General features: G+C 37.9%; 1 protein-coding gene and 1 non-coding gene across 2 annotated transcripts; both read right to left on the bottom strand.

Moving 5' to 3' along the window:
- Positions 1-3,250: 3,250 nt before the first annotated feature.
- Positions 3,251-9,526, bottom strand: LOC116307942 (uncharacterized). Its single transcript, XM_089037326.1, has 5 exons — positions 9,454-9,526; positions 7,893-7,980; positions 6,611-6,839; positions 5,419-5,572; positions 3,251-3,649 (listed from the first exon to the last, which is right to left on the bottom strand). The coding sequence occupies exons 2-5, from the start codon at positions 7,963-7,965 to the stop codon at positions 3,521-3,523; spliced, it is 585 nt and encodes a 194-aa protein (XP_088893452.1). The 5' UTR covers positions 7,966-7,980; positions 9,454-9,526; the 3' UTR covers positions 3,251-3,520.
- On the bottom strand, positions 3,719-3,790 carry Trnap-ggg (transfer RNA proline (anticodon GGG)). Its single transcript has one exon. It is a non-coding gene; the product is annotated as a tRNA-Pro (tRNA).
- Positions 9,527-13,101: the final 3,575 nt, after the last annotated feature.

The raw sequence follows: 13,101 nt of genomic DNA, 5'->3' as shown, positions 1-13,101 counted from the left end.
CTTTGTTTCTATTAACATTCAATTTCCGTCATTATTTGCATCGAGTAGGTAAGAGTTGCCTGTTACATGACTTTCGGATGAACCCCACCTCCGCGTCCCTGCAAAACGTTTCGGCTTTATCGACACCCTAAAACTACCTAAGGTCACGTAACTCATGGACTAACCTTGCAATAGATGAAAAAGATTATGTGTTTCGGAGCCATCCCACCTCCGCGTCCCTCGTGACGTGACTTACAGACCAACCTTGCAAGAATTATATACTCAGATATATGTCATTTGTGTTCAATTATAGTTCAATTTAGATATATATGTCATAACCTAATTATTTTCCTTATTCATTTTTTCAGAGAAATGGGAAAAGATTTATGTTATTTCTCTCGAATGTGTGTATATTTTATAGATTCTTATAGATATTTTATATTTTAATTTCGGAGAGTAGTTTTTTCATGGGAATTCAGTTTCCCCCTACGGCTATCCATTACCATTTTCATTTTTGTTTTATGTTTTTATTTGGTAAAAAGTCTTATTAAACTTCAAATTAAACATATATATGTGTGTGTTTAACAATCATTTTATTCCCATTTGTTTCCTGCAAACATTTCAATTTCATTTCAATTTCATTTCAATTTCATTATAATATTCTAAAATGTTACAGTCTTACAGCTTCTGATTTTAAGAACATATTCTGGACATTTTAAAGTGATTGCGGGTTGGGTAAGATTTTGTAGTTTTATTCAAAAAGCGACGTCGTTATCAATACTACTGTTTTGTTTCCGTGATGCCAGACCACAAAGCTTCAATGGTTTATCAGTCATAATGTATGAGTCAATTCCAAAAGTTCGGGACGGGACGGGAGCCTTTGGAATTGACTCATACGTAAACCCTGCATCATTAAATATGTTTTCACGACCAATGTTCGCCTTTGTACTTATTATTTCTTCTTTTTTTTAGAAATTTTATTCTTTCTTTCTTTCTTTCTTTCTTTCTTTCTTTCTTTCTTTCTTTCTTTCTTTCTTTCTTTCTTTCTTTCTTTCTTTCTTTCTTTCTTTCTTCCTTTCTTCCTTTCTTTCTTTCTTTCTTTCATAAGCCAAAAAACATGATCTACTATTTATTATTTATACTATCTACTGATTATTGTGTACATTTATTGAATAAATATTTCGAAAAAATAAATGATTGTAAATTCTAAAGGAAATATGAATGCAGCAGTCCCGAACGCTTGACGTATTTGAAAAGCTGTTCAAACGTGGAGCAGTGTGACATTGATGAGTAAGTGTTGAACGCTCGAGTGTTCAAGTTGAATCCATTACGATAATAACGAAACTTGACTGTATTACGTTTGTTTCGCATCGTCAAGGAAACCATTATGTTGCTGAGCTTTTGGAAGCGAGTTGATCAAAGATCAAAGCTCAAGATCAAAGGTCGCCATTTGTTACTAAGGAAAATCAGTAGAAGTAATGAAGTAATTTAAGGTAGCGACGAACGACTTGCACATCTAGTACTATTAATCATTTGGTTTAAAACTCTCTGAAAACCTGTCCCAAGACTTTGATTGTGCGATAAAGCTCTCTCTCTCTCTCTCTCTCTCTCTCTCTCTCTCTCTCTCTCTCTTTCTTCAAATGGTTTGATCATGCGCAGAAATGCATGATTAGTGTTTGTAATATTTCTCACCACAAAGCAAAGACAGCTGATCCATCCCTATCGCAAGTGTCATTGGATTGTGGTATCGCTCTAGATCTTTTCAAAATATTTTGCATTTTGAAGTATGAAGTTTGAATACTGATCAAAGTAGCACTGATAAATTAATATGTTTGAAATAAAAGAAAACCTAGCTAGAACTGTTCAGTGGACAAAAAATATATAGATACTAAAGTCATGGCCTGCGCAGTTGGCCGGGTCACAGAAAATGTATATGTTCTTACAGGTATTGTCGATATTTCTCGGTTCTCTAGATCTTAAACTTCTCACATGCATGTAAAGAACGATATAGAATTGTCATATAACTGTTGTTTCATAGAAATGAATGCAATTCTTTAGTTCGATTTAAGTACACTATTTTAAAATGTTGGCGTAATTTTTAAGACAAAATATGACCGCCATTTGCAAAATTCAGCACAAACCTGTGTCCTTCGAAGAGTATTTATTGATTTTGTGCAACCGAGTAAATCCCTTCGTATGCATGTCTTTCCGTAAGTTTAGTCTTTTGTCCACATTTTCTGCAAATATAACTCCAGTAATCAAAAGATTCCTTTCTTTCCAAAACTTAAGCTATCCTTTATAAAGCACTTCAATTCAGCTTCGACTCTCTGACTACGCAATGAAAACCCCAAAACTTCACTAAAACCTTCCTTCTTTACGCTATATTTCTTCGCATATCGATACTCAATGGACTCGCAAGGCATTATGGGTAGCCCAGGAATCAAATACACCAGTTTCGAGTTCTCTGGTTGTGGAAAATATCCACGTGTTCAAGTGAAGGTCCGTGGAATTTCAAAGTGTTTGTATTTTTTGAAGTCAGTTGTACATTATTTAATTTTTAAAAACAGTCCTTTCTACCACCTCTTTCTCTTTTACTCCGACGAAGGACTAGCGTCCGAAACGTCAGTTTTTTTCATATTTTAACGGTGTATAATTTACCTTTTCATCATTACTGTTTCATTAGAAACACCGACGCAGCTCACACTAATTTTTATCTAGTTATCTCTTCTTAATTAAACAATGGTCATTTCCACAACTAAGCACAGATTTCTCTAAGAACTTGGGGTCGTCATCTTTGTTTTGGTTTTGCCCCTCTGGGCGACCCGCACTCGTTGAGGTGGTCCGTTGAGTGCATGTGAATTGAGCGAAAAGTTGATCATGATTATCGTTTTTAGATGGAGAATATAAGATTAAGTGTATGTCTAAATTCGATTAAGCTAGTTCATAGTTTAAGAATCGTTTTCAGTGCGCATGCAATTTTATCCCGAATTTCTCACCTTCTTTAGTGTAAAACAAAGGAAGGGTTAGACAAAAGAAGGTGAGAAATTCAGGATAAAATCAAATGCACACTGAAAACGATTCTAAAACAATGAACTGGCTTATTGGAATTCAGTAGATGAAAAGCCAGTGATCAGCTCTGTGGGAATGACACTGTTAAAATTCAAATTTATTGTTTTATTTGAAGGGATATAAAACGTTCGCCTGTACTGTACTATAAACATGCTGGGAGCTGTAGAAAAAAGCGAGCTTAGAACACGAGGTGCAGTCGATATATTTTTCCATTATTATTTAATTCTGTAGCTTTATTTGTACACATGTCAAACTCAAATATCGACAACGCTGTAATCCCGAGATCAGCGAGAAAATTCTTTTAAGAAAAAAAGGTTTTTTATTTAACAAATTTAGGCGAAATATTTCGTACCTTCCCCCTCCCCCAAAGGCTCGAGATCAGACCCTAACCCTAACCCGAGGTCAGCCACGTTACAACGATTCGTGATTAATATAATGTTATCCATACATAACATATCGTTATCCATATGTATTACAGTGAATATGTTTGGCAAGAAAACTTAGAAGTCTTTGTAGAAATGTTTTTTTCCTCGATACAGGCCAAGTGTTCTCCTGTCGTATCATCCCATAGGTCCAAATACACTGTGAGATCAGCACTTTTCTGTAAGTAACAACAACAACAACAACTTTAAATGCAGAGAAAAGGAGAGAAAAAGAGAAAAATATCAAATGCCCTTGACGGGAATCGAACCCACGTCTTCGGTATCCCAGTTCGATGTGTTAACCACTACACTACAAGGACCAAACACGCTGATAACGCAGCCGGAATATGCAATGTAGGGGAACTCGTGAGGATCCCCGAGCGTTATCTTTTCTCTATAGGTAAGTTGAACATCGTAAATATGTACGCAAAGAATAGACATAGTATAGTAGTAATAAAAAAAGAAGAGATAAGAAAAGATATCGCTCTGGGATCCTCACGAGTACCCTACATTGCATATTCCGGCTGCGTTATCAGCGTGGTTGGTCCTATTAGTGTAGTGGTTAACACAGCGGACTAGAATACCGAAGACGTGGGTTCAATTCCAGCAAGGGCATTTGATATTTTTCTCTTAAATATTCTCTCTCTTTTTCTCTCTACTGACGCGTAGAGGTACTGAGTTGCTTTTGTTTCTAATGTTCTTTGGTTTCTAATGCTCAGTAATACCCACCAGTACAAAATAGCTGCTTCAGACATTACATCTTTGATTTTGTTTCATGGATGATGTTATGGTGTGTACTCCTGATCCAAGGATCACACACTAGTTTCGAGTTCTCTGGTTGCTCAGAGTTAGCCTTGCTTTTGTGGAAAATATCCACGTGTTCCAGTGAAGGTCCGTGGAATTTCAAAGTGTTTGTATTTTTGAAGTCAGTTGCACATTCTTTAGTATACGTTACTTTAGTATTTGTGAATGTTTAAGAGCGTTTGTCTGTAAGAATCAAACAAACGGCGGAAAGCCCAACTCGAATTTTCAAGTTTGGCCTACTTTTGGATTTAAGTAGCGTCTGATGAAGAATTAAACGATGTGCGGTTAGTTTTTTAAAAATCCTTTTTTGTTTTCGATGAGGTTCTGTCTGATTTCATGAGACAATCAAAATGGCGGCAAAACAAACCTGACCAAAATCTTGAACAGGAAGTGATTTTTCTCAATAGGACGCCTTCTGTGATTGGCTAAAATGTTTCGAAATGTATAACGAGCGACGTGATTAGAGGTCGCCGTATAGTAGCGACGCCGATCAAAATGAACCAAGTAATGTGATTGGCCGGTGTGTTAGCGATATCCAGAATCGACAAAAGAGCGGAAACACCGACTTATGGAATCAGTCTAATCGCCCCTGGAACTCAAATTTTCTTTTCCCTGTTCTCGAAAAGAAGAAGTGTTTTTCAAAACTAACACACGGCGTTGCATTCTGCATCATACAATACTTAAATCCAAATCGAGCAAATTCGAAAATTTGAGCCTTGTCGCAGATTTCAGATTTTGTTTGATTCTTACAGACATACGCTCTGAAGCCAAACATAAGCAATGTTCACATGTGAAACGGAAATGCAAGACTTCATTTGAAATCAAGATCACTTTTAAAAACGTTAAAAACGTTAAAAACGTTAAAAACGTTAAAAACGTTAAAAACGTTAAAAACGTTAAAAACGTTAAAAACGTTAAAAACGTTAAAAACGTTAAAAACGTTAAAAACGTTAAAAACGTTAAAAACGTTAAAAACGTTAAAAACGCAAACTCAAGCACAAGAAAATGAAAGTTTCCTTTCCTTGCGTTTGCATTTTCGTTTGCATTTTCGCTTGCGTTGCTCGTGTGAACTGGGCTTTCCCTCTGATACGAGGCTAATCAAGGAAAACAGCGGTAATTTGGAACTTGAAAAAAGTATATTTACCAGAAAAAGAAGAAGAAAGCTACTGATGCTTCCTGTGAGATCACCAACGGTTGGAAGGGGGATTTCTGTTGTAAAGGAGCCAGACAAAGGACAAGTAAGTTGAGAGACATCAAGGTAACTTAGCATCTGATTGCAACTTTGTCCTGTTAGCTCACTATTTTGAATATATAAACAAACAAAAATTATTAATTAACGAATAGATTGAATCATTGAAAAAACATTGAACGAACGAACCAACCAACCCACCAACCCACCAACCCACCAACCCACCAACCCACCAACCCACCAACCCACCAACCCACCAACCCACCACCCACCAACCCACCAACCCACCAACCCACCAACCCACCAACCCACCAACCCACCAACCCACCAACCCACCAACCCACCAACCCACAACCCACCAACCCACCAACCCACCAACCCACCAACCCACCAACCCACCAACCCACCAACCCACCAACCCACCAACCCACCAACCCACCAACCCACCAACCCACCACCCACCCACCCAACCCACCAACCCACCACCCACCAACCCACCAACCACCAACCCACGCAACCCACCAACCCACCAACCCACCAACCCACCAACCCACCAACCCACCAACCCACCACCCACCAACCCACCAACCCACCAACCCACCAAACCCACCAACCCACCAACCCCCAACCACCAACCCACCAACCCACCAACCCACCAAACCCACCAACCCACCAACCCACCAATCCCACCAACCCACCAACCCACCAACCCACCAACCCACCAACCCACCAACCACCAACCCACCAACACACCAACCCACCAACACACCAACCCATCCAACACACCAACCCACCAACCACCAACCCACCAACACACCAACCCACCAACCCACCAACCCACCAACCCACCAACCCACCAACACCACAACCCACCCACCAAACACACCAACCCACCAACACACCAACCACCAACACACCAACACACCAACACACCAACACACCAACACACCAACACACCAACACACCAACACACCAACACACCAACACACCAACACACCAACACACCAACCCACCAACCCACCCACCAACCAACAAACGAACGAACGAACAAACAAACAAACAAACGAACGAATGAATGAACCATCCTATCATTGTTTTTCTCTCGTTTTTGCTGTCCGTCAGAAGGGATTGACACAATTTCTCTTACCATGTTGTTAATTCAGATGGACAACCAGTGTCTTCCGTATCTGTCCCAAATGTGTGGTGTATTTCGGTTTTCGTGCGAACCTTTGCCGTGTATGAAGCAGAGTTCAGGACCTCATTAGCATTTATACTCAATTGAACTTTAAGATTTTTTTCTCCTTTTATCGGAAGCGATTGAAGGACATTTCCAGTGGCTTGGTCAAGCAGAGCAAAGTGGCTTATTGTTACTTTATCTAAAACAAAAAGATTGAAAAAATGTATTACAGTCAAACCAGTTCCTATAACAAGGTTCAAATATTCAGTTGATTATTGGAAGTTTGATTTCTATCCTGCTTTGAAGCGTGCATTAATGAATCGAACGTTGTATAAATTCCAGTCCCGGCCTTTACCTCAAAACATCGAAATGTTCATTTGTGAAAGGACTTTTTGAACAAAGCAACACACCAAACAAATAACTTTAAAATGGTAGCTAGCGCTACAATTGTTGAAATGTTTTTAGCTTTGCCTTTTGACTTTTTGAACAAAGCAACACACACAAATAACTTTAAAATGGTAGCTACAGTTGTTGAAATGATTTTAGCTTTGCACGGATCTGTGAAGGACTAAATACTATATCAATGCTGAAATTGAGGACTGGACGGGATTTCAAGTCCAAGCAATTAGTTTTGCGCGGACTTGAAATCCCGTCCAGTCCGATATTGGAGGCTTTGAAATGACTTCTCATGCTCATTATTATTCGACTTGGAGTAACTGGAACAATATTAATTCAGTCCTACGACTGAATTAATTTTGTTCCAGTTACTACTGGGACTAGGACTCAATTGATTTTGTTCCAGCTACTACAGACTGAATTCAGTCCTTTCACATGACTTTACCAGGTTTCAAGTAACATCATGTGACCCAAAAATAGCCCATTGATTGGCTGGGTTCCTCATGAATTATTAATAAACTTGCAAAATAAATTTGCAACGTTCGTTTCATTAATGCAAGCGTCAAAGCAAGATGGAAATCAGACTTCCAATAATCAAATGAATCTTTGAACCTTTATATTACAGGAACGAATGAGCTGGTTTGACTGTAAATACAGACAAATGATTAGCATAGATTAGCTATGATGGCGAATATTTAGCTCGTCACAAAAACTATGAATACCACAAACACATTTCCTGCTATGAACACAAGCTTGTATCATTCACTACACGTTTTTACCTGTCTAAAGCTCTATACATCACTTTATAATAATTGACCTCTGAAAGCTAGTTGCTTGCTGAAAATTGATGACTTACTGGTGCAAACTGCGTCAACGTCCAAGCCGAATGTTGCCATAGTGACCACAATACAGAATACGATGAATGCCATCTTCCTTACCAAAACCTAAACAATAATTTTGATTAAAGAACGGTCGGTCATTCTTAGCACAGGATAATTTGGTGCCGGCTTTCAGGCTTGCTAGACGATACACACACACATATATATATATATATATACACTCGATTGCAGAAAGGTTGTAGTATACATTTATACATTTATACAAATACCTAATGAGATGCATATTGCAATTTTACTTTTTTAACCCTCAAAACCAATTGATTTATAATCTGTAGGATATAAAACACGAGAATAAAATATTTTTACATTCATTGAATGAAACAAAATAATAAAAAAAGCGAGTTTTCTGTTTTGCATATCATTAAATATACTGAATAAATTAGATATTTGTATAAATGTATACTACAACCTTTCTGCAATCAAGTGTATATATATATATATATATGTGTGTGTGTGTGTATATATATATACACTCGATTGCAGAAACGTTGTATTATACTTTTATACATTTATACAAATACCTAATAAGATGCATATTGCAATTTTACTTTTCTAACCCCACTATATTGGCGTTTTCCCCTTTGAAAACCTCCGGCATCATTAAGGTGGCTGCCTACTTTTGAACGTTCGATTTAAGCCCACGATGTGCGCGCGCTCAAAAACCGCTGAAAAATCTACAAGAAAAACCATACGCATTTTGAGCTTCAACAGGGCAAAACCCTCAAATTTTGCACGGGACTCTCTATTTTTTAATAGCTCATTCGAAAGAACTCCTAAAAATCTAGGTTATATTAACATTTTAGGAAAAGTTTAAATCAGTATCAGGCATGAAAAAATAGATTTTCGTAGGGATTTTAATTCGACTTTATGAGATTTCTTAAGAGCACCAACATTACAAAATATATGACAAATCGATGTATCTCTTTGTCTTTTTGTCGAAAATATCCATGTATTATTGTAGAATGATTGTCTAGCCTCCATTCGTGCAATCATATAGTCTGCAAATAACTATTATCTTATGAATCTTATTTTTTTCTAATCGATCACTTCCGGTGGCGCAATTTTTACTCTAAAATCTCGTGCGTAGGCTTCCATTAAATGCTGATTATCTCGAAAACAAGCTCGGGACACCCTATTAAGTTTTTCTTTCCAGATTTGGAGTCAGCATTAAATTTCAATTCGGAAGTTTAAATCAATTTCCAAAAGTAGGCAGTCACCTTAAGCCAATTCATTTAGCCCACGCACGCAGGGGAAAAAAAAGAGTCGAGGGTAAACATCGGCGACTTTCCGTGCTACGATGGTTTTTACAGTGTGACTTCTCTGGGTGTTAAAAATCAAAAACATTACAGTACTTTTTTAAATCTTTTTAAAAAGAAAACTGAATAAAATAAAAATAAAAAAGATACGTAGAAGCAAGCTATTTCATGTAGTCGGCTAACCGAACATCACTGGATCGATACATTTCAAATATATATCAAATGAATGCCGAACTAGTAAATATTAAAGAACAAAACTTACTTGTTACCAGCTTGTCCGATATTGTCCTGGAGTCGTCTGTATTTCGATTAGTATCTCTCAGAATACGGTCTTCTTTTTATATACATTTGACTAGTAATTAATAAGCATTCCAGCCAAATTTGGAATTCCATTCAAATTTGTCACGGCTCGTAGCAACAATGTCATAGTAAGACCGCAGTTATCAAACTATGAGCAATTTATGAGGAATCTAATGTCGCGATCACCTAGGAGAACTGTTCATAGAAAGGATTAAAAAATGGATGTCAAGTCGGCAAGGAAAAGTGGGACTAATTATTGAGTTCAAAGTCATTATCAAAATATGATTATCTAATGAGCAAATAATAACTCGTCGTGGAAAAGCCTATAAATCAATTGCATTTAACTTTAACATGGATTTTCTCGTTCAAAATCATTCTAATATTTGTCACGAATTTTAGTAGAACATGGACTTATAGCATTAGACACTTAACAAGCAATATGCGATATTCACGGCCGATCTGTATAATGTATATGCACTCGGCGAATAGGAAAATGTGTCATTTTAAGGTACCAGAATAGCTAGAATGAATGTTATTTTTAAGATATTCAATATTGTTTGTAGTCGACGAAAACTATTTCAAACATGTCGATTATTTTGGATTGGCAAAATGTTTGCCCATAATTCATTTTCCTCTTTGGTATGACCTATCGCCTATCGCCTATTTTCGCAGAACAACCTTTTTTATATTTGTATATTACACTTCGTTGTCCCATTTAATTAGCATGAGCCAATGGCAGCTTTAGTCATTATGATCCATCTTGCATATCACTACAAAAAATGATATCCTGCTGAGTGTCTAGTATTCCTATAACAGCTTCATTTTAAAAACATCATCTGAGACATCGAGATTCCACAAATTTGTCATTTAGTGATTATCTTTTATTTACTTGTTATCTTTTATTCCATTATATTCCATCGTGGTCGTGGTGCACGTGTTGGATATCCTTTGTTTGTTTGTTTCTTTCTTTTTAAGGTGCTTCATACTAATATATTTTTTCTAGGCCAAGCCTCTGATTTTCATTTGATCAAATAGCCAATCTTAACTTGATTTGATTTTCAGGTCAAATGTTGTCAAAAGTAGAAATTTTACAATAGCGTGCATTTCGTGTCAGTCCCAGTTGCTATAGTAACAATAAACAAACCGGCGTCCTGAAAATCGGTTTTTCTGGAATATCTTTTCGATTTTGCATGTCCCGCCCTGGAACAAACGAATATATGCCCACTATATTTTAAGCAATATAATATATAGCTAATGCAAAGATAAACTTGCCAAGGACTGATCTAGCTCGATCAATCTTCACATTTTGTCTTAAATTCTGCATGATGAAAGTATGACATACTAGAAGTATAGTAAGCAAATACAAAATGGGGGTCACCGACTTCGTTTAGCTGTCAGATCAAATGCATAGAAGTTCATTGCGGTAAAAACGCGCGAACAACACCATGGAAAGCTGTCAAAAATAAGCCATGTTTCACTTAAAGGTATTTCAAAATCGTTCCATTTTTAAGAGAACTCTAGAAAATAATGCAATAATGATTCACATCTCAACTTCAAGTGAAACTGAAAAACATGCAATATTGTTAATGGCCAACGAGTGTGGACTTGTATCCTTAATGTCACGTTGTTGACGTACACTCTATTCCACATTTTTCGTATTCTTTCTGTTGAATTAAGTATTATAAAGTACGTTTAAAAAAACGAAAGAACTCAAGATGAGTGATCTCCGATATTTAGAGCTATACAATGACGTCATTACATTAAGAGGGCGTACATTACGCATAGAAAAGACGCAATTCATATCGTGAAACTTTTTAATGACCAATCTGGTAATTAATATCAAAAAATGAACGCGTTAATTGAAAATTTGAAATAATTTCGTGGATCGTTAATTTCCTATAATAAGAAAATTCTTAATAAGTAGGAAGTCGGAAACGTAGGTTAGTAAGCACATGAAATAACTTAGGACAGACGAAAATGTTCAAAATGTAATATGAATTGTTGAATCGTTGGGGAAAAAGATTACCATTTTGCGTTTTTCAGATCAATTTTCTGAACCGTACAACGCGAAAGGCAAGGTTTTCTATCGTGTGTGTGCCCCTGTTTTCTATGGAATGTCATGGAAACACCTTGATTTCATTAAGAGCCCATTAAGAGCTACTTCAAAGACAAATCGTACAATTTCGTGCATATAGATTCACATGAAATGCACGTTTCTGCAAACTTCTATCCTTGATCAACATTTTAGTCGAAAATCAGCTCGAACTGTCCATGGTAAGTGTGGCTATTGATTAACTGAAAAGCAGGACTGAGAAAGTCTAGCTGATTTCTTCCCTCATCCAAAATTAATCAAAGTTGGGTGAAAATGAGTGAGAATACTGTCGACAGCAATGCCAAGTGTTTTTATTACACCCTGATCAACCTCACATCGTCTTCGCAACGACCCTTGATTCTGGAAGATGTAGAGATTTCGAAACATTCTAGAGAGATTACTGTAGTTATGCAAATTACCAGGTTGTGTATTTGCTGTGGCTGTCGATGACCATGAGATATGAGCCTCTTGTGTGTAATTTATCTAGTGACAAAATACCTTTTTCAAACAAGGCCGACGCCAAAGGTTTTCTTTTACCTTAATTATGATTACGCTTACTTCAAGTGGTTTTTACTTGCAATTTTATCCGCGTTGTAAGTGCAAACAAGACTTTAGAATTGCTAAGAGGAAAAGCGAGTCGAATAGTATATCATTTTCACCGCCAAAGCAGCCATTCACCTCATACATGCGGTTAAGTTTTGGGAACACGAGTTTTGCCGAGGTTGTGATTAAGCTACCGGACTGAACTGTTATAATGGAGAAACGTCGCCGAAGGGGAGGTGGGTGGGGTCAAAAATGCGTCTAGCACTGACTGGTACAGCGAACCTGAGCAAAAGAGGTCGAAACCTTGGATTTTCTCGCTTAAATAGGCAACTGCCGACCCGGGGCATTCATAATGCTTCTCACCAATGATAGCATTCCACGCGTACTCGTTTCATGGCTGCTTTAGGGGTGAAAATAGTTAACTTTCGATATTCCGGTCAGTGATCAAGCACTAAACATTCGAGTCCAGGTTTCTACGGCGAAAGAAAATGTGTTTAACCAAACCATTTTCGGCCACTTGTACCACAAACGGCCCCTCGCGGTCTCTGGAAAGCCGATCCCCTTACGGATTTTCGTACCCCAAACCCCCGGCGGCCTCTGGTACACTAAACCACTTGCGGCCTCTGGTACACCAAGCCACTTGCGGCCTCTGGTACACCAAGTCACTTGCGGTCTCTGTAAACCCGATCCCCTTACGGATTCTTGTACCACAAACGGCCCCTCGCGGTCTCTGGAAAGCCGATCCCCTTACGGATTCTCGTACCCCAAATCCCCGGCGGCCTCTGGTACACTAAGCCACTTGCGGCCTCTGGTACACCAAGCCACTTGCGGCCTAAGGTACATCAAGCCACTTGCGGTCTCTGGAAACCCGATCCCCTTACGGATTCTCGTACCCGCAAACCTTCTTGCGGCATCTTGTACAGCGAGTCACTTGCGGCCTCTATTCAGTACCTTTATTCTTTGTAATTATCATAT

This window comes from Actinia tenebrosa, unplaced genomic scaffold (genome assembly GCF_029948245.1).
Source record: "Actinia tenebrosa isolate PJP-AT-01 unplaced genomic scaffold, QUT_ActTen_1.0 PGA_scaffold5__44_contigs__length_20552954, whole genome shotgun sequence".
In the NCBI taxonomy this organism is placed as follows: domain Eukaryota; kingdom Metazoa; phylum Cnidaria; class Anthozoa; order Actiniaria; family Actiniidae; genus Actinia; species Actinia tenebrosa.
Note: the sequence above shows the minus strand (reverse complement) of the source record. Positions and strands in the feature narration are given on the sequence as shown.